The sequence below is a fragment of the Geotrypetes seraphini genome, chromosome 4 (assembly GCF_902459505.1).
Source record: "Geotrypetes seraphini chromosome 4, aGeoSer1.1, whole genome shotgun sequence".
NCBI classification, from domain to species: domain Eukaryota; kingdom Metazoa; phylum Chordata; class Amphibia; order Gymnophiona; family Dermophiidae; genus Geotrypetes; species Geotrypetes seraphini.
The window spans coordinates 247517483-247540795 of record NC_047087.1 but is presented as its reverse complement, the minus strand read 5'-3'; the positions used below and the strand labels follow the sequence as shown (position 1 = coordinate 247540795).

General features: G+C 43.0%; 1 protein-coding gene across 1 annotated transcript in view; it reads right to left on the bottom strand.

The window, feature by feature from the left end:
* The window catches only part of FAM13C (family with sequence similarity 13 member C), a 322400-nt gene that overhangs the window by 209872 nt on the left and 89215 nt on the right, over nucleotides 1–23313 (bottom strand). Inside the window, exon 4 of the mRNA XM_033941491.1 lies at nucleotides 6423–6541. Coding sequence (XP_033797382.1) covers nucleotides 6423–6541 — 119 coding nt within the window. The remainder of the gene's footprint in view (nucleotides 1–6422; nucleotides 6542–23313) is intronic.

The following is a 23313-nucleotide window of genomic DNA, read 5'->3' as shown; positions in this document are numbered from 1 at the left end:
TAACAATGAAGCCGATGGCACAGTGCACAGCAGCCGCTAAGAGAGCGAATAGAATGCTAGGTATAATCAAGAAGGGTATTACAACCAAAATGAAAGAAGTTATCCTGCTGTTGTATCAGGCGATGGTGCGCCTGCATCTGGAGTACTGCATCCAATATTGGTCGCCATACCTTAAGAAGGATATGGTGTTACTCGAGAGGGTTCAGAGGAGAGCGACACGTCTGATAAAAGGTATGGAAAACCTTTCATACGCTGAGAGATTGGAGAAGCTGGTCTCTTTTCCTTGGAGAAGAGGAGACTTAGAGGGGATATGATAGAGACTTACAAGATCATGAAGGGCATAGAGAGAGTAGAGAGGGACAGATTCTTCAAACTTTCGAAAAATAAAAGAACAAGAGGGCATTCGGAAAAGTTGAAAGAGGACAGATTCAAAACGAATGCTAGCAAGTTTTTCTTTACCCAACGTGTGGTGGATACCTGGAATGCGCTTCCAGAAGACGTAATAGGGCAGAGTACGGTACTGGGGTTTAAGAAAGGATTGGACAATTTCCTGCAGGAAAAGGGGATAGAGGGGTATAGATAGATGATTACTGCACAGGTCCTGGACCTGTTGAGCCGCCGCGTGAGTGGACTGCTGGGCACGATGGACCTCAGGTCTGACCCAGCGGAGGCATTGCTTATGTTCTTATGGTTATCCCTCCTGCCGCGATCGTTACGGGGGGCAGAGGGATGGGTCGCCTGGGCCCCTGAGCTGATTGCGGCAGCCCTGATCAGCTCAGTGTCCTGATATGGAACATGTACCTGTTTTGACTTGGTCTAAGTCAAAATGTATAAATTCCATCCAGGCAACCTGTTAAACTTTCAATTATCGCTGCCGGATGACTAAGTCTAAGTCGGCTCAGATCCTGGCTACCTCCCACCCTAACCACTCCTCGAAAAACACCCCTTTTCACTCTGGGCGCACAGCAGCAGTGAAAAGGCCTAAGCTGATTTTAGATATATCTAAAACCCGTTTTGATTATTGGAACTTGGATGACCTGTCTTTTTGATCGTCCAAGTGCTGATTTAGGCGGGTTTTTAGACGTATTTTCTTTTTGATTATGAACCTTATACTGTATAAACCATGGTACTTTGAGCCATGTTCCAGAATAACTTATGCTAATTATCAAATTCATTGTAAGGTGGGTTTCACAAAGAATGTTGTTTCCTTGTTAGTGAGCTCACTTAATTTATTAATTTTCTTAACTGCTTTTTAGGATTTAACACCAAAAGAAGTATACAATGAAAACTAAAATATATAAGGGGTATAATAAAAAGAAGGGAGTGGTATCAGCATTATTTTTGATCTAGTCATATGTGTCTCATAACTGTCTGACACCGGATTTATTAAACAATGAATCTTTCTAGTGCACTAAGCTGTCTTCATTTGGAAACTGAAATATTATTAAAACCACAGTGATTTATGAACTGAACCTCAGTTGATTTGTTAGAGCACAGGTGTCAAACTCAAGGCCTGCGGGCCAAATCCGGCCTGCCTGGTCATTTTATGCAGCCTGCGGTCCGATGCCCCCAGTGTTGCCTTGTGGCCAGCTCTCTCCTTCTCACAGCCGTAATGTGCACGGAGCCACGTGCCCCACACCTCATCCAGAAGCATTTCCTCTGACGTTGAGATGTCAGAGAGAAAGCTTCCGGTTCAGGTACAGGATGCACACTAAGGCTGTGAGGAGGAGGGAGCCGGCCACAAGATAACACTGGGGGCATCCGAACGTGGGCCGCATAAAACAGCCAGGTTGGAGCCGGCCAGGTTAGACACCCGCTGGAGGGAGGCACAGCATGGAGGGAGGGAGACAACAAAGGTAGGGGGAATGATTTTATTTTCAAGTTAGTGTTTGAATTGTGTCAATTTTGAGCATTTCAATCTGCTATCTTTTGCACGGCTCAAGAAGAACTACATTTGTTTCTTTTTCTCTGGGGGATTGTACTGAATGCAGAATCTTGAATCTTAGGGTTTTTTGTTGTTGTTGTTTTTTTTTATACATTAGTACTTTTAATTTTTGGTCCCGTATTTGCATAGGGGTTATCTGTGTAGGAATGAATGTTAAGAAGCATACAGTGTGTTTTGTGTAGTTTGATTTTGTGGTTAACCATTACCATTATGTGTTAATAAAATTATATTGTATGTGTATATATGAAAAATGAATGGAAAAAATGGTGTTATAATTAGTATTATTATGGGGGCGGGATCTGGGGTGGAAATTGGGTGGAGTCTGGCCCACGACTTAGCCTGTGTTTTGAATTTCGGCCCCTTTATGTGATTGAGTTTGACACCCCTGTGTTAGAGGATCTTAAGTCACTGGGCAGCTTTGCAGTTTAACCTGTCCCCTTAGGGAAGGACTCCAGTGTGTACTATTGTTTGACTGATCGGACCAGGTAGCTGCAGAATATTTCTTTCAGACAATAAAACAAATTTCCAACCTTTCTTGTCACTCACTGGCTACCAATTCTGGCTTTGCTGCTCTCTCATTCCTTGTTATACAAGGGTCTTCTTTTTATCACCCCTCCCTGATATATCATTGCCACTCTTTTTTTCTTTTCTGTTCCAGTTGTCTTTTTCCTTCAGTAGTGTTCATTTTTTCAGTGCTATCAGCAGAGTACTTTTTTTTTATATGTAACCAAAGGTACATTCCTACTACTACTACTTATCACTTATATAGCGCTAAAAGGCGTACGCAGCGCATACATTTTGACATTTATAGACGGTCCCTGCTCGGAAGAGCTTACAATCTAACTTGGACAGACAGACATGACATAGAGGACAGAGGATGCAGAACCCAAGATAAGAGGAGATAGGAGTCGAAAGCACTCTCAAAGAGGTGGGCTTTTAAATGGGCCTTGAACACTACCAGAGACGGAGCCTGCCGTAGGGATTCGGGCAGCTTGTTCCATGCATATGATGCGGCAAGGCAGAAGGGATGGAGTCTGGAGTCGGCAATTGAAGAGAAGGGCACAGATAGGAGGGACTTACCAGCTGAGCGGAACTCACGGGGTGAATCATAGGCGGAGATAAGCAAAGAGAGCTAGTGAGGGGCAGCTGAGTGAGTGCATTCCTACTTTCATTTGATTAAACATTTGCCTACACTGTTATGACTGATTTAGGTAGGTTAACATTTTGTATATTTTTAAAATGTACCTCATATGATTTCTATAGTGCAAGGCCATCACATGATTTTCAGGCTACAAGACAAACATAAATTTGGAGAAATACCTAAAGCAGTGCATCGCAAACTGTGTGCCGCAGCACACTAGTGGGCCACATGAGATTTCAGCTGTGCCACAAGATACCGGGGAAGAGGAGAGGGGCCAGCACTAGTCACTGCCGGTGCCTTTCCTCCTTTCTGCGCCTCTTCTTTTTCAGCACCCGCCATTGGCAGCTCAGGGCCCCATCTTGAGGGCCTCTGTGCATGCGTGGACGTCAATGTGATGATGTCACGCATACACATGATGTCGTCACGGCGACATCCGTGAACTTCCAGGTGCCCTCAAGCCGTGGCCGCCAATTTAGTGTGCCGCGGCTTGTAAAGTTTGCAAGACACTGACCTAAAGGTTAGACAAGTAGGCTGAGAATAAGGGAAATACAGTTCAAATTCCACTGCAGCTCTTTTTGACCTTGGGCAAGTCACTTAACCCTCTAACGCCTCAAGTACAATGTTAGATGCCATTTTGCTAAGCTGTGGCATAATATGGGTTTATCGTTTGCTAACATGGGACTTTCCCTTACACTAAGCTCAGATTTACCACAGCAGTATATTAAGGATTTTCACAATTAGTATTTTGCAGGTCCGATGATATTTTTTCTATTAGTGCATGGGACTTGCAAAATATAATGTAGGAGTACTTACTGCACCTTATTTAGGAGGTGCTAAGTGCTCCTATGTTACATCTGCATATTCAATTAGTGCAGACTAATCAGAACTCATGAGCTGGATAACACTTCTATGCCCATTCCCTATTCTTGACATACCCTCTCCTGAAAAAAAAATTAAATAGCAAATGATTAGCACACACTGACAGGCAAATTTATGAAAAACACTTCATGTATTTTGCAGTAAAACTTTTTCCCCACATTAAGCATGTATTAGCACTTAACACGGTTTAGTAGAAGGGCCTCTTACTTTGTTAACTCTCTAAGGATAGGAAAATACCTATTATACCTGGATATAATTTACTTAGAGTTACAATTGAAAAAGGTATAAACTAAATCCAATAGTGGCAAGAATGTTATTACAACCAGGGTGACGGGACTAAAGCATGCCAGACAACCATGTGTGGACAGATGAGCTGAGACAAATGCGCTGGACGTCAATGTGCCGGATTAAAAGTTAAATTTAAAGCGCTACGAGGGGGTGCTGGTGCTGCTGTGGGGGGGGGGTTACCCCCCACTTACAGAGAGAACTGTAATTTTTCTCAGCTCATGTGTCCGCATGCAATTGTCCCGCGCGCTTTCATCTATGAACCTACAATTAGGATCATCACCAGGAAGCATGAAGCCCCATTACCCCTGGCAAGGACACTATCAAAACTCTCCCACATGGGATTCCTTCCTGTGTCTTAACATGTGGCTCTTGCAAACAGGGCTGCTATTGGTGAGCCTAAGGAATGTATATCAGGGGAGTGGGGAAAAGAAAGAGGATGTAGAAAGGGACAAGCAGTGCATGATTTGGTCTGTTCTGCTTTGCCGATATCACTCAGCTTGCTGCCCCATATTGCCCATCTGCAGGAAAAAGAGAACTTCATAAGACCATCCAGTGGTGTAGTAAGGATAATTGGCGCACCTCCCCCGCCCCCCTGCTGCACGTACATTCCCTTCCCTTTCCCCGTACCTTTTTAACTTCTCCCGCATGAGCAGAATACCCACATCGGTGTCGGCTCGCCTTTGATGTCACTTCCTGAGCACGGATCCCGGAAGTGACGTCAGAGAGAGCTCTGATGCCGACACAGGCAGCAACCACACGCCAGAGAAGTAAAAAAGATATGGGGGAAGGCAAGGGGCAAATGCGTGTGGCAAGGAGAGGAGCGGGGAGGTGAGTGGGTGGAGAGGAGGAGGGGTGCCATGTCCTTAGGAAGATTGTGCGCAGAGCAGACCATCTCTCCCCCCTCCCCGCACCCCCATTACTAGGCCACTAAGACCATCTGGTTATGGAAATATGAGTGATCAGAGGGATGACAAAAGGATAACAACTGGGTTTCATGAAATTACCCCTAATCGGATATGTGAAGTTATTTTTGAGTGAATGGCTAAACAGATGAAATCCATATTGATAGGACACACTGAAAATGTCTAAAAACATGCTTGTTGTGCTAATTTTAGGGCTAACAGCTGTGAATGCTGTCTGAAAACAGAATTGGTTGTTTTTTTCAGAGCAGCTTCCGCTGATAAAGACATTTCTTCAACATTGCTGTGTCTTTCATTCTTACACTCTAGTAGGAGAATAAATGAAATCTGAAAATTTCAGACGTCTATAAACTGATAACTGCCTTTTCATTTCTCTCTTTATAATCTTCCCCTTTTTTTATATATAGGGACAGATATTTTTCCCTTTGTATCTTAGATGGGATACGGGTCATAGATATCTAAATAATTTATAAAATAAATTTTTATCCATAAGTATTTATAATTTTAAAATTTAGGTAATTATTTCCTGGATAATTAAGTACACAGCCTAAGAATACTTTTCGATGCAAACCTTTCACTCTGTTGTCACATCTCTCAGGTAGTCTCCTCCTCATTCTACTATCTCTGACAGCTCTGGAAAATAAGAAGCTACTTCTCCGAAAATGACTTCACCTAACTTCTCTATGTCTTTGTCCTATTCTGCATGGACTACTGTAACCCACTATTCAACGGATTGGCAGCACAAAATCTCCAGCGCCTACAACACATACAAAATGCAGCAATTAGACTCCTGAAAAACCTCCACACACATGACTCCGTCTCAGAAGCACTATCATCAACCTACTGGCTACCCATTACCAAATGTTGTATCTTCAAGAGCCTAGAGGGAATGGTGAATATATTTACATTGGTGTGATATACAGGCCTCCTTCACAGACGAAAGAAGTGGACAGAGATTTAATAATAGACATTCAGAATATATCTTAAAAACAGGGGAAGTTTTACTAATAGGTGATTTTAACATGCCAGATATTGATTGGGATATCCCTATTAAGGAGCCACTGAGAATCAGGATGTTATAGAGCTGGCCCAGGTGCTCAGAGCAGGGTGATTAAGTTGAAAGCTCTAGGTCAGATTTAGTGAGCGGCAATCTTATGTAGAACCATAGCAAAATGTCCCCCATTGCTTGAATAGCTCCCTAAAACACTGGCCCCCTTTACTGTGGAGGTTGTAGTGGCCAATCACATACCTTGACTGGACTTGCACTGCGTCTGGGGACTTGATAGCTGCATACTCTGTAGGTTCATTGGAGGGCACACTCGCCTTAACCCACTGATTGGAAAATCCTGGCACAACGTTTTCCTTTGCCTGCAGAAACAATTATGAAGGTAACTGATTATCCTCTGATAACAGATGAAGATGTTCTGAACCTTAAAAAGCTCCGTCAAACCAGGAGCTCATTACATTATAGGAAACAGGTCTTATACAATGGTTTTTCCCTGACAAAAAAATGGACAAAATGTTTCTTTTGGAAACATGACAGCAGATAATGGCCAAATGGCTCACCCAGTCTGCCCATTTTGGTCTGCAGTACTTAGAAAACAATCACAATAATGCCAATAGGCCAACAACAGATACAAAAAATCCTACATACTCTGTACAGTTTGCCTGAATTATCCCCACATACTGAAGCCATCTTACTATCAGATACAACACTTAGCCCTTTTGGTGCTTAACAAAGAGCATATACATTATTAATAATCTCAGGCTTTTATTCCACTCACAGCTGCTTAGGTTCCAAAGGGTTATTGTTCTCCGGTTACAACTGTACTCGGTATTTAGACAACATCCTGAAGTTTCCTGGTATCACATGGAAATATTTGTTTGGAATTCAAGGTTATTGGCCTACCAGACAACAACCAATACAGATCTTGAAACCAACTATTCAATGAGATAATGCAGCAGCACTGTCACCCCAGGCAAATTTTCCTATTGCCTGCATAGGTCCAAGGCTTGTGTCTACTTTTTATTCTCCAACTCTGCTCTAAAATTTCACAGTAAAAGTACGCTTATGTACTTTCATTTTGATAATTGGCAAAAGAACAAGTATCCAAATAGTTTACAACCAAACATACACAATTAAAAATAAACAAAAACAAATGTCACAAAACATCAGAATTACCAATTCGTATAAAGAGCATCAACCATCATACTTCATCTTACACAAATCTTTTGGTGCTTAATATATTCTGAAAGCCTGTTCCACGCAGCAGGTCCCACATATTGGAAAGTACTAGATCTCATAGTCTGTAAACATAATTTCTTATGAGTTGGAATAACCAAATTACAGTGTGTAGCACAGCCAGTGGCATAGTAAGGGGGGGAGGCAGACTGCCCTGGGTGCCTTCTTGGTGGGGATTCTGGCATCTCTCCTTTTCTCTGCCCCCCACTCCTTCCCATTCCTCCCCTGTCGTGCGTACACCTTTAATTCCCCACCACAATACCTCTAGCTCTTGCCAGCGCGAGCAGACCTCGGCGCTCCCCTCTGACATTACTTCCGGGTTCCGTGACTAGGGGGACTTCAATTTTCTGGGGATAAACAGCAAAGAGATAAAGTTCCTGGAGATGATAGGAGACTGCTTCCTTGAACAAATGGTGGGAGAACCGACAAGAGGAACCGCAATCCTGAACTTGGTCATAAATGGCATAACTGGAAGGACAGCAGATGTAGACGTTACGGCCCTGCTGGGGACAAGTGATCACAATATGATCAATTTTAACATTGGCATCGGAAAGGGGAAACCAATCAAGACTCAAGCCACAACCTTTAACTTCAGAAAAGGGAATTATGAGAGCATGAGAACCATGGTTAGAAAACGGCTCAAGAAGGGGAAAGCCGAAATCCAAACGCTTGATCAAGCATGGTCCCTACTGAAAAACACCATCACAGAAGCACAGAATCTATACATACCGCAGATATCCAAAGGAAGGTAAAACAAGAACAAAGGAGGTGAAGGAGGCAGTGAGGGAAAAGAGGAGCTCATTTAAAAAATGGAAAAGGGAAAAAACAACGGAGGCCTGGAACTGTCACAAAATCGATCAGAAAAAGTGTCATAAAGCGTTAAGAGACGCCAAAAAGATCTATGAGGAAAAGATAGCGCAAGAAGCCAAAAACTTCAAGCCCTTTTTTAGATATATAAAAGGGAAGAAACCAGCAAGAGAGGCAGTGGGCCCTCTCGACGACCAAGAAAGAAAAGGGTGCATCAAAGAAGACAAACAGATTGCTGACAAGCTAAATTCATTCTTTGCCTCTGTCTTCACAAATGAGGACACTACAACAATGCCAGACACAGGGAGGGTACTCAACGGAGGCATAGATGAAAACCTTGCCACAGTAAATGTGGATTTGGACATGATATACTATCAGATTAACAAACTAAAATGTGACAAATCCCCTGGGCCGGATGGAATTCACCCGAGAGTATTAAAGGAACTTAAGGTTGAAATTGGAGAACTACTACAAACCTTAGCTAACATGTCAATTAGAACCGGGCAAATACCAGACGACTGGAAGATAGTGAATGTCATCCCAATCTTCAAAAAAGGATCAAGAGGAGAACCGGGTAACTACAGACCTGTGAGTCTTACATCGGTTCCTGGAAGATGGTTGAATCACTAATTAAAGATAGCATTGTGCAGCACCTGGAAAATCAAAACCTAATGAGAGCTAGTCAACACGGCTTCAGGAAGGGGAAGTGATGTTTGACGAATTTACTTCAATTTTTTGAGAAGGTGAACAAACAAATTGATAGCGGAGACCCGGTGGATATAATTTACTTGGACTTCCAGAAAGCGTTCGACAAGGTCCCGCATGCAAGGCTTATGAGGAAACTACTAAGTCATGGAATACAAGGACACGTACTCAGATGGATCGGCAAATGGCTAGAGAACAGAATGCAGAGGGTAAGCGTAAATGGGAAATTCTCGGATTGGGGGAAGGTGACTAGCGGCGTGCCCCAGGGATCGGTTCTTGGGCCCATCTTGTTCAATATTTTTATAAATGACCTGGAAGAGGAAACAACAAGCAATATAATCAAATTTGCAGATGACACAAGTCGGGCAGTTGGCTATCAAAGGGACTGCGAGGATCTCCAGAAGGATCTAAACCAGCTGGAGAAGTGGGCGGAAAAGTGGCAGATGAAATTTAACATAGACAAATGCAAGATGATGCATCTGGGTAAGAAAAACAAGGAACATGAATATAAAATGTTAGGTGTAACATTAGGCAAATGCGAACAAGAAAGGGACTTACGGGTACTGATAGACAGGACCGTGAAGCCGTCGGCTCAATGTGCGGCGGCGGCAAAGAAAGCAAACAGGATGTTGGGCATGATAAAGAAGGGCATCATGAGTAGATCGGCGGACGTCATAATGCTGCTTTATAGAGCAATGGTCAGACCGCACTTGGAATATTGTGTCCAATACTGGTCTCCATACCTTAAGAAAGATATAACCCTGCTGGAGAAGGTGCAGAGGTGAGCCACTAAACTAGTCAAAGGTATGGAGAATTTGAGCTACAAAGAACGCCTCGGAAAACTAGGACTGTTCACCCTTGAAAAGAGGAGACTGCGAGGGGATATGATAGAGACTTTTAAAATATTAAAAGGATTTGACAAAATAGACCAAGAAACAGCATTATTCACTTTTTCAGATGTGACACGGACAAGAGGTCATAGACTGAAACTGAGGGGCAGCAGGTCCAGGACAAATGTCAGGAAGTTCTGTTTCGCACAGAGAGTGGTGGACGCTTGGAATGCTCTCCCGGAGGAGGTTGTAACGGAGACTACCGTTCTGGAATTCAAGCACAAGTTGGATGCATACCTTCTTGCAAATCACATCGAGGGATACGGGAAATCAGAGTCTCCAACAGGGAGCACCTAGCTTGGCCTCCGCGTGTGCGGGTCGCCGGACTAGATGGACCTAGTGTCTGATCTGGTGAAGGCGTTTCTTATGTTCTTAAGTTCAGTCTTTCCTTTTCCTATTAGGAACTCACTTAGATTTGAGTCTGTTATATAGTAGCTGAACTGTAATAATAATACAAAGCTACCTCAAGAATTATTTGAAAAAGAAGATAACATTCAAAAATATTTAACAGAATTTGTATTTCTGAATGCTCTGGTACTTGGGGAAGACCTTGCTTTTGTGCATGCTCTTAAAGTATACACAGCAAGGTGAGGAGAGAGTGTCATGGAAACAAAAAATCTTCTGCCAAGTGTATGGCAGCAACCTGAGAAAACAGTATGCTAGGAATTAATAGGAAAGGGATGAAAAATATTATAATTCTTGTGTATTGCACTAGGGCGAGACCTCACCTTAAGTAGTACAGTATTACATGGACTCACTAGAGGTAGGTCTTGTCAGACAAATCTGATCAATTTCTTTGACTGGGTGACCAGAGAATTGGATAGAGGATGTGCGCTAGATGTGGTGTATTTAGATTTTAGCAAAGCCTTTGACAGTGTTCCACACAAATGTCTAATAAATAAACTGAGTGCCCTCGGGATGGGTCCAAAAGTGATGGGCTAGGTCAAGAACAAGTTCAGTGGAAGGTGACGGAGGGTTGTGATCAATGGAGATCACTCTGAGGAAAGGGATGTTGCCAGTGGTATGCCTCAAGGTTCTGTTCTTGGGCCTGTTCTTTTTAACATTTTTATAAACGATATTGCTGAAGGGTTGTCGGGTAAGATTTGCCTCTTTGCAGATTACACCAAAATTTACAATAGATTAGACATGCCAGATGGTGTGAATAACAGAAGAAAGACCTGGTGAAGCTTGAAGACTGGTCTGAAATTTGGCAGCTAAAATTTAATGCTAAGAAATGCAAGGACATGCATTTGGGCTACAAAAACCCGAGGGAACAGTACAGATTAGGGGTTAAGAACTTATGTGTACTACAGAACAGCGGGACTTGAGTGTGATTGTATGCGATGATCTTAAAGTGGCCCATCAGGTTGAAAAGGTGACGGCAAAAGCTAGAAGGAAGCTAGAAGGATGCTAGGTTGCATAGGGAGAGGTATGGCCAATAGGAAAAAGGAGGTATTGATGCCCCTGTATAAGACTTTAGTGAGACCTCATTTAGAATATTGTGTACAATTCTGGAGGCCGCACCTTCAAAAAGACATAAAAAGGATGGAGTCGGTCCTGAGGAAGGCTACTAAAATGGTATGTGGTCTTCATCATAAGGCATATGGGGACAGACTTAAAGATCTCAATCTGTATACTTTGGAGGAAAGGCGGTAGAGGGGAGATTTGATAGAGACGTTTATATACCTACATAATGTAAATGCGCATGAATCGAGTCTCTTTAATTTGAAAGGAAACTCTGCAATGAGAGGGCATAGGATGAAGTTAAGAGGTGATAGGCTTCGGAGTAATCTAATGAAATACTTTTTCACAGAAAGGGTGGTAGATGCATGGAACAGTCTCCCGGAAGAGGTGGTGGAGACAGAGACTATGTCTGATTTCAAGAGGGCCTGGGATAGGCATATGGGATCTCTTAGAGAGAGGAAGAGATAATGGTTACTGTGGATGGGCAGAATGGATGAGCCATTTGGCCTTTATCTGCCATCATCTTTCTATGTTTCTATGCAATTCTGGTCACCATATCTCAAAATAGATAAAGCAGAATTAGAAAAGGTTCAAAGAAGGGCAACCAAAATGATAAAAGGGATGGAACTCCTAGCTCATATAAAGGAAGGCTAAAGATGTTGGGGCTCTTCAGCTTGGAAAAGAGATGGCTGAGGGGAGATATGATTAAGATCTACAAACTCCTGAATGGTGTAGAATGGGTAAAAGTGAATCAATTTTATTACTATTTCAAAAAATACAAGAACTAGGGGACACTCAATGAAGTTACATGGTAATACTTTAAAAACAATTAGGAGGAAATATTTTTTTTTTCACTCGATGAATAGCTAAGCAATGGAATTCATTGCCAGAGGATATGGTTACAGCAGTTAGTATATCTGGGTATAAAAAAGGTTTGGACAAGTTCCTGGAGAAAAAGTCCATAGTCGGCTAATGAAATAGAAATGGGGAAAGCTATTGCTGTCTCTGGGATTGATAACATATAATATTGCTACTACCTGGGATTCTTCCAGGTTCTTGTGATCTGGATTGGTAACTGTTGGAAATAAGATACTGGGCTAGATGGACCATTGGTCTGACCTAAAATACCTATTCTTATGTTCTTCTTCAGGATCACTGAGATCTGCCCAATAGAATCTTCTCTTGTTACCATCTTTTCAACACATTAATATGGACACTCTTCACCACTCTATTTCAAGTATGGTGGACCATACTTTACGGAAAAATTTATTCACCTTTCTTAGGGGGTCCTTTTACTAAGGTGCACTAACCAATTTAGCATACTTAGTGCATACTAAATGCTAAGATGCCCTTTATGACATAGATTATATAAACAATGCCTAACTTAAGTTGAAAAAACTGATTAAAAGCAGTTTTTTAAAAAAATGTTAGTGCCTAAAAAATGGCACCAGAATTGCACCTATGGAGGCATTTTATGATGCCTAACACCACTGTAGGCATGGCTAATGCCAGAAGTGGCATTAGGCATTGTAAAATGCCTCTATAGGCGTGATTCATATCAAAGGTAGGCGCTAGAAATGTAGGCCTTGAAAACCTTCACCTACATTTCCGGCGCCTACCTTTCCCAAAGGTACGATTCTATAAACAGCACCGTCATGTGATTATGTGATTAGCGGTCATTTTTAAGGAAGCCACTTTTGACAGCACCATATCTGGGCCTATATTCCTATAAGCAACTTAGCATTTAGCATGGGCTAAAAATTAGCACGCACTAAATTGATTAGCATACCTTTGCAAAAGGACCCCTTAGACTGAAAACATCTTTTCAGACATTTGAAAAGGGTCTTAAGACTTTTTTTTATTTATGAATGCCTTTAGACCTGATTAAATACTGTAAAGAGACCTAATAGCACCTTTAGGTAATTTTTTACATTTTTATTTCTTTATTGAATTTGATTTTCTCAAGAATACAACACAGTCATATTACAAGCTTTAACAATGAACAGATGCCAAAAAATTAAATTACAGTAGACAACTCAGGAAGTACTGGCAAGACAGTAGGTGTGACGGCTGAGATTCTATGTTGACAAGATATACAAAACAACTTTTCTCTTTTCTTTCCCATATGGAATTGTATCTTTTATCCTACTTTGTTATAATTTAATGCCCTCCCACCCCCCATCAGCAGTTTTCGCAGCAGTCAATTCGATAGCAGTTCTGCATGGGCAGGAGTGAATGAAGGTCACTCCTGCCACGATTCACCGCTGGATCACCAGAGATACTTAAGGTACACAGGGGACGCAGGAGGGACATAAAAATAATTTGAATTGAGCTGGGACAGGAGGCGGGAGGGATCCTTCTTGTCCCAGCCACCACTGGACCACAAGGGATATTTAAAGTATGTGGGGGAGGAGGGTGGGAGATTAAAATAATTAGAATCGGGCTGGGACAGGAGGCAGGAGGCTATCATAAAGGATAACACTTCCTTCTTTTTAATGCTACGGCCTACAATTTTCATAAGGGCAAAGGGGGAGGGGAGAATAGAAGAGGAAGTAAGAAGATAACTTTAAATATGCAATTTGTCTATGATAGGGATATACTTTAGTATAAATCATGTTTTATTGGCACATCATCAGTAAATACACAATACAACACGACCATACAACAAGGTCGCGAACATCAAATGTACCATCAATAGGGATATACTTTAATCAGTTCTCATTTGCCCCTCCTCCCCCTTTAATCAAGCTGTAATAGAGTTTTTTAGCATGGGCCAGCGAGGTAAGAATTATAGGAATTATATGAGTGTTGGAGCATTTACCACTATAAACCTCTAGTGCCGCTTGATAAAGAGGCCCTTTGGTTTGTTAATGAAACTTGGAAAATGGCTTCTCAACCCAATCTCCAGTGCACACTCGGCCAGTTAGACTTTCAAGATATCCACAATGAATATGCATGAGATAGATCTGCAAGTACCACTGCCTTGGTGTGCAGAAATCCTATAAACCCTGGATGTGCCTTGAGGTCTGGGATGAGAATCACTGCCTTAGAAAATTTAGTACATGCAACATTGGTTTAATGCACACTAAACTGCAAATTGATGCATGCAAAATCAATTTGCACAGGCTAAAAAGCTGTCATGTGTACTAAAAAGTTGTAATTAACATGAATGTGTGAAACAGAGAGAAAAAAAAATCATGAAATAAGTCCACAAATCTGAAAATAAAATGATTATTTTCTCCGTTCTACAACAGTTCATTGACAGCAGACATGGATCTAAAAGGTCAAGGAACAAGATCTTAAAATAATAATAACAAAGGATATGTCATGCAATACACAGATTGTCATTGCTAATTGATTGTGTTAAGGAAGTAATTAGTACAGTATTGCAGTCTATAGTATTTCAAAGTAAGTAATATATAATTCAAACCTGGTGTACAACAATGCAAATCGTTGATGACTGAAGCAGGCACGTTTAATCACTAATGAGAATACATTCTGTCAGCATTAGATCCATATAATTAGTAATCTCAGCTGCAGACTGACTGCATTCTATATAAGCATCATGATGTAATTTAGATGTTTCCATATGAAGGCAGGTGTTCAGAGTGGTTTTCCATCTCAAATAATCACACGCTTTTGATTGCAGAAGAAGAAGAAGAAGCCATATAATCAAGTACTATAGGAAAATACCCTGAGCCTTCTCGTAAAAAAAAAAAAAAAGCAATCATAAGAACATAAGAATTGGCACTGCTGAGTCAGACCAGTGGTCCATCATGCCCAGCAGTCCGCTCATGTGGTGGCCCTCTGGTCTAAGACCAGCATCCTAACTGAGACTAGCCCTACCAGCGCACATTCTTGTTCAACAGAAACTTGTCTAACTTTGTCTTGAATCCTTGGAGGGTGTTTTCCCCTATAACAGCCTCTGGAAGAGCGTTCCAGTTTTCCACCACTCTCTGGGTGAAGAAGAACTTCCTTACGTTTGTACGGAATCTATCCCCTTTCAACTTTAGAGAGTGCCCTCTTGTTCTCCCTACCTTGGAGAGGGTGAACAACCTGTCCTTATCTATTAAGTCTATCCCCTTCAGTACCTTGAATGTTTCGATCATGTCCCCTTTCAATCTCCTCTGTTCGAGAGAGAAGAGGCCCAGTTTCTCTAATCTTTCGCTGTACGGCAGCTCCTCCAGCCCCTTAACCATCTTAGTCGCTCTTCTCTGGACCCTTTCAAGTAGTGCCGTGTCCTTCTTCAGGTACGGCGACCAATGCTGGACGCAGTACTCCAGGTGAGGGCGTACCATGGCCCGGTACAGCAGCATGATAACCTTCTCTGATCTGTTCATGATCCCCTTCTTTATCATTCCTAGCATTCTGTTTGCCCTTTTTGCTGCCGCCGTACATTGTGTGGACGGCTTCATCAACTTGTCGATCAGAACTCCCAAGTCCCTTTCCTGGGAGGTCTCTCTAAGTACCGCCCCGGACATCAGGGCTTTATGTGGAAAAGGAAGGTTACTTTTGCAATTCCATGTATCGGCACTAATGTCTAAATTGCTCTGATGTATATAACTCAAGAAGAGAGTCCTTTCTATCCAAAAGACTGACAAGAGTAGAATGGCAGGGAAACATAAGCATCTAGAAAGAACCAGACATATGAGTACCACAGGGATCTGCCATGTCATCCATGCTATTCAACATCTTCCTCCAACCACTGGGGAAATTTATCAGGAAACTTGGATGGGAATGCTACATATTTGCTGACAATATCCAAATGATTATGCCGCTGAAGAAACAGGGCACAAAGACTAAACAGAGGATCCAGACAGTCCTAGAGAAATTTCAAATAGTTAAAAAAAAAAAAAATGGACTAGTAGCAAACAAGGAAAAAACAGAACTACTTCTAATTAACAAATCGGTAGGAAATATCCCTATATACCAACTAACTCAGAACGGTAACGCCATAAAATCATCCACAGAGCAGGTGAGAAACCTAGGAGTATGGCTGAACCCAAACCTTGACATGACAACACAGATCCAACGCATTGTAAAAAACGCTTATGGCAAACTCTACTGGGTTAGAGGACTTAAACCCTACCTCACCAGTCAAGCAATGTCCAATGTAATATTAACCCTGGTACTTTCGATCTTTGACTACTGCAATGCAATCCTGCTGGAAATTCCAATGTACGTGATCAAGCAGATCCAAATGGTACAAAACGCAGCAGCAACATTTCTGCTGGGAAAATCAAGGCATAAGTGTGTTACCTCACTATTGAAAGAACTACACTGGCTACCAATAGAAAGCAGGTTGAAATTCAAGATCATATTGACACCCAAAATCATTCATCTCTCAGAACCATAATATCTAGCAGCCAGACTACATTACCACACACCAGTGTGCACACTGCGCTCAAGCCAAAAAACTCCCTCCTTCAAAGACATCAAATACAAAAGTGTCAGAACAAGAATGTTCTCAGTGATGGCTCCAAGGTGGTTGAATTCCCTTCTGAAGGAACTAAAACTAGAAAAGGACACCATAAAGTTCAAGAAAGGGATAAAGACCATCCTCTTCATAGACTACTTTAAGAAATAATGCACATATTGGAGATAACCTCCCTTCCCCTCCCCCCCCCCCCAGTAGAGACACCGGAATATGCACATAAGCAGAAACATCTGAATATGTATAAATTTAGAAAGAACACAGAATACGACACTGGCATTATGCACATAAATAAGTAAGATTTAGATTTTACATAGTGTGTACAGTCGACTTTACCTAATTGCACATCGGTTAAGTGCACGCTTCGGTTATCCGCAGCCTACCACCATGGTCCCATTTTTTTTTTTTTTTTACATTAAAGTCAATAGACGTAAACTCCAGATAATTGCAATTCTGATAAGCACACAATCCGCTTATGTACACTGATGTTATAGGTCCTACCTCCATTTGTTCACATTACAATCACTCCGGTTAAAAGCAATCACGTTCTCAAGTGGACGAGCCAAGTGTTACATATCATCAGTCTAGGCCTGGCCAGGGGTTCGAACTTTCGGACTTGCACCATGGCATCGCATGGACAAAAATCTTTGTCTTTGGCTGAACGTGTCCACCATGCTGGACAAAAGTCATTGTCTTTGGCTGAACGTTTCGATGTCTTAAAGAGACTTGACTAACAGGAGAGTCAGGTCTCTATCGCAAAACATTACAGCGTTCATCCTAGCCAGATTTCTTAGATTTACAAAAAAAAAGGAAGCCATATTGAAAGACTGGCAAAACAAAAGTAATCCTACCAGAAAACAGAAAAGAATTGGGAAGACTGGAAATGTTGAACAGGCTTTGCTGCGATAGTTTGCTGAAACTAGAAGTCATCAACTGCCAATCAGTGGGCCTTTGCTGATGAAGAAAGCAGCACAGCTATCCAAGAACTGGGTGTAGAAGACTTCAAAGCAACAAACGGATAGCTAGAGAGGTGGAAAGTTCATAATGGCATAAAATTTAAGAAGTAACATGGTGAAAAACAAGACGCCGATGAGTTTGGTGCAGAAAATTGGGTCCTGGAAGTATTTCCATCAGTCATTGGTGGATATGAACCATGCGACGTTTTCAATGCTGATGAGACGGGTCTGTACTGGTGTGCTATCCCTGATAGAGCATTGGCTTTCAAACGCAGCTAAACTGTTGGCTTCAAGGTGCCAAAGGAACAACTGACATTGCTGCTGAGTTGCAATATGGACGGTAGTGAAAAGCTCGAGCCACTGGTGATTTGGAAGAATCAAGATCCTCGGTGCTTCAAAAACATTAAACGCCTGCCTGTTGAATATGAAGGCAACAAACACGCATGGATGACAGCAACACTGTGGAATGAATGGTTGCAGAAGTTTGATAATCTGATGAGAAGTTGAAGGAGGCACATTGTAATGCTGTGTGATAACTGTGCAGCACACAGCAATGACGTAAGACTAACCAACATCAAACTTGTGTTTCTTCCGCCAAACATGACCTCTTTGATCCAACCGATGGACCAAGGGATAATCGCCAACTTCAAACGTCATTACAGGTTGCTCGTCTTAAGATATGTGATGACAGTGATTGATGAAAGCACAGAATCCAGCCCCTGAGCTCCTGAGAAAAATGACGGTGCTCGACTCTCTTCACATGGTACGGGAGGCGTGGAGTCGAGTCTCATCATCAATGATTTCAAATTGCTATCGACGGGTGAGCTTCGTTCATGCATCTAATGAGACAACTGAAGCTGACACTTTGTCCTTTGAACTCCCAGTTGGACTCTTGCCACAAGAGATTGAGCTGTATGTCGCTGTTGACAATGATGTGCCCAAATCAACTGACAGCACTAATTCCGATATCTGTACAGTTCTAAAGGACACTGCAGACAACAAGAGTCTGATGAGGATGGAGATACTGATGCAGTCATCATGACTAATGAAACACCTGCAGAGATTGTTTCCTTCTCGGACGTACTGAAGTCCCTACACACGCTGTGTTATTATCTGGAGATAAATGAATGTCACCACTATGGACAGTTTTACAGCATTAGTAGTCACATGCACAGCCTGAATCATGCAATCTGTGTGCAGAAAACAATTACTGATTATTTCAGTAGAATGTTGGTTTAAAAAAAGGTTTATAGTTTATTGCATTAGACGTAACAGTACTGTTTCTATAACTGAACCATGTTAAATTGTATTCGGTGTGTTTTTTGCTGAATAAAAAGTTTTATTCCATTTGACTACAGTGTACTGTGATTTTTCATGACTACAAAGTGGTACTCCGATTAAGCACACACTCCATTTTAGCACACCTAGCGGTCTGGTCCAGAGGCCTTGCACTTAAGCGGAGTCGACTGTATACACATAGGATGTTTGTACTAGGGTATAGATGCTCAAAACGAGTGTATACATAGTGGAGATAGGTCATTTATATGATATATATATTTATATATGTTGGTAGACAGTATTCTGTACTGCACACTCAGTCAAAAAAAACCTTTATTGATCTGTCTCAAAACTATCACAGAAACATTCTAACTCTGTATTAGAGAATAACAAGGGGAAAAAAATTTGTCCCCGTCCCCACCTGCTCAGTCCCTGTCCCCATGACCTCGGTCCCCATCCTTGCCCCACCCCCACCCCCACCCCCACAAACCATCTGATCCCATCCGCACAAGCCTTGAATAGTTTTATACTGAACTTATTTTATTAAAGTATAAAAAGAAACAATATTCTGTACAATTGTCATTTTTATAAATCACAAATAATACAGAGCAAGGATCAACAAAACCCCTGTCTCCCCTCTCCTCCCCCTCACAGATATCCCCTCCACAGTCGAGAAAACTGAAGTCAAATTACTACACACTCCATCCTGCCATGGCGACTCCCCCACCCTGATAGAAAGAAAATTGGCAGGAGGGATGCTCACTTCCTCCTGCTTGGCGACTCCCCCTCCCCACTGCGTGACAAAAAAATGGCAGGTGTGAAGTCCACTCCCTCCTGCCAATGGAGGCTTCCTGAACTATCCCCTACCCTCCCCTCCCAAAGGCAGGAGGGATGCCCACTCCCTCCTGCCACCGGATGCTCTCCTGAACCCCCAGAATTTCCCTCTCCCCCTGTACCTTTTCTGTTGAACGCAGGAGGGAAGCACTATCCCTCCAACTTCATTACCTGCCGATCCAAAATGGTGGGCCTTCCCTCCTCAGTGCCAATCAGGGCCTTGAGTGATGCACAGGGAGAGGCCTAAGGCCCTGATTGCCTAAGATGCCTAAGGACTCTCCCAAGTGGCCCTTCCCTGAATTTCTCTTGTGCAGGGTGAGTCGCCATGGCAGGAGGGAGTGGGTATCCTTCTTGACAATTTTTCTTACATGGGGATGGAGTCAGCATGACTGGAGGAAGTGGGCATTCCTCCTGCTGTTTTTGCTGCCACTTGGGGGGGGGGGGGGTGAGGTTCAGTTCCCGGTGCCAGATCATCAGGGAGGGCCATCATTGGTAGGGAGTGCTTTTATTTTTTATTTTTTTAATAGGGCAGATATTGTACGTGTGTAACATGCACAGCATCTGTAACCATTAAAAAATAAGTTTCCTGCCCCGAACATCTGAGTAGCAGGAGGCTGCTTTTGGGGATTCCCCTGCCTCTTAGCTGTTCGGGCTTTCCCTACCAGTTCTGCACATGTGTGAAAGTCATTCTCAGAGCCATCATTCGGATGCGAGAGACAAGGATTTTGATGAACCTCCACATGAATCATTTGCATGCAAATCTTTTAGTGCATCAATAGCTCTTTTTGAATTGGCCAAAAAATTGGATCGGCAAGACCCACATAGTCTTTCCGATCCTCTTTAGTGCATCCAGGCCTGGGACAGATAGGGAAAATGCTTGAAGTACCTGTATGTAAACTGCTTTGAGTGTGGTTGTAAAAGTTCAAAAAGGTGGTATGCAAGTCCTAATCCCATTTCACCATAGCAGGCTGCATGGATACTATATGTGAGTTATTTGTTCTTTTAGCATCTCATATTCTGTGGCAGGTTTCATGAACTAGAAGGCCACAAGATAGTGAATCAGTTACAATATTGTTTATTGAAAGCTTCTATACCGCTACTAATGACTGGGAGGTCAATTCAGAGCAGTTTAAATGAGCTTTGGTAATGGTGTTGCACTACATGAGATTCTGTAATTGTGTTACAATATATGTGCTTCTGTGATGGTGGTATGATACAGAGTAGAGAATGACATGGTGACTGTTACTCATGGCTAAGCACAGATAATCCGCAGGAATGTGGGGGAAAGGACTGGTTGCTGCAGGTATAGGGACAAGGCTATACCCTTGGAGCGATGAATGGCCTTGTCTCCACAGTAAAATATCTACCATGAGTTGCCTCCTTTCCCACCCCTCCTGGTCAACAACCCTCCTCGCAATCATGGGAGCAACAGCAGCCCCCCTCGCAAGTCCAGCAGCCCTCCTCCCTCCCTCTCTATCAAGGGTCCAACAGACCCACATCCTCACACCCTCCCTCACGATTGCGGGTGGCAACCCCCCCAAAAACAAACAAACAAACAAACAAACAAACCTGTGACTCTCCTAGCTCAGCTCCTTCGCGCTTCCCAGAGCAGGCCTACCAGCCTCTTAGATGCTTCCTGCATGCAGGGCTGCTCCAACCTAACCTTCTTGATGCTGAGCCCCTCCTTCTAATTTAACTTCCGGACAGAATTTACATTGGAAGGAGGGACTCAGCGGCAATAAGGTTCTGGTTGGAGCAGTCCTGGGTGCAGGAAGAATCTAAGAGACTGGTAGGCCCACCACAAGAAGCGCAAAGGGGCCGACCCAGGAGAGTCGAAGGTTTGTTGTTTTGCTTGTTTGTTTTTTGCCACCCGCAATTAGGAGGAAGGGAGGGAAGGTGCGAAGGTGGAAGACTGTTAGACCCGTGATAGGGATGCAGGGAGAGAGGGAGAGAGGGTGCGAAGGTGGAGGACTGTTAGACCCGTGAAAGGGATGCAGGGAGGGAGAAGGCTGCTGGACTCGTGAGGGGTGGGGGGGGGGGGTTGCTACTATACTCACAAAAAGGGAATGGAGTTGCTTGGGCCGCTGGACCGGCTGGAGACAGTTGCTGGATCTGGTTGGGGATTGGTGGGTAAGGGAAACAGGTGCTGGGCCCATGTGGTAGGTGGAGTTGAGCTGGAGGGAAGGATAGAGACGTTGGACCCATGGGAAGGGGGCTAGAGGGAAGGGAAAGAGGTGCAGGACCTGCAGGGAGGAAGAGAGAGATAAGGAAAGGGAAAGAGAAAAGCTGAACCAAGAGAATGAAGGAAGAGTGAGTGAAATATTGAACATAGCGGAGGAAGGGAGGAAAGAGAGACTGTGAGAAACACATTGGTGTTTGGGGAGAGGAGAGAAGTTCGACACAGGGAGATATACAAAAAGAGGAGAGATGGTGGACATGGATGGGAGCATAAGAAAAGGGACAAAAAGGGGAATGTTACATCTATATGGGGGTGGTATATGGAAACAGAGGGGTAATGCTAGACATGGGAGGGTATATTGACACAGAGAGAAGATGGCTAGACATGAGGGAGAATAAGAACGCAGAATGAAGATGCTGGACAGGGGGGCATAGGAATATAAAGGAGTGATGCTGTACAGAGGAGGATGGAATCATAGAATGGTGGGATGTTGAAGGCAGGGAGATGGGCACAGAGAAAATACTAGAAAAGGAAGTATAGGAAACAGAGAAGGGAGATGCTTGCTGAACATGGGGAAAAACTTACACAGAGATAGAAAACGAATGGTGAGCATGGAGAAAGAAGATATGTCAAATGGTCAGGAGACCCTGTCAAGTGAGTAAAGAGTAGACAGACAGAAACAGAAACTAGAGCCTGATTCCAATGTGATGTGAAGAATAAAATGACCAGGCAACAAAAGGTAAAAAAATTTATCAGATTTGAAATATGTATCCTGCTAGAGCTGGTGTTAGACATAACTGGGGATTGCAAAGCCCAGGCTCTGCTTCTTTAGCTTCTAGCTACCTTAGGGCTCTCTCTGACCAGGGGTAGTTGCCGTAGTTGCACTCCCCTAACACTATTCTTGCCACACACACTCCTAAAATCCTAAAATAAACACTTTTGTGGGGTTCTTGTGCTTTTCCCAGGCTGGTTGTCTCTGAAATTGCACTAACGGTAGCCATCTTGGATTTTCCTGATTTGAATTTAAAGGGGATTTTTTTTTTTTGCCTCTACAAGCTTCATTTTTGCAAGGAAATCACTTAGATGGACTCCTCAGGGCAGGATACTTCAGATTCATGCCCTGTTTGCGGTGGATGGCTGTCTGGTGAGCAGCCATGCCCCACATGTCCTGCGGCACAGGAGGGGATGAAATTTCATCGGCCCTGGTTCCCTCAATCCCCTTAGGGGTTCTTGCTGCTCACTCCAGCCAGGGACAGTCCAAAAAGTCAAACTGGCCCCCGGGGACAGCGCATTTGCAGCCACGGTAAAACACAGCCGTGATTCGGTGGCAAAAGCAAAAAAATCCTCCAAA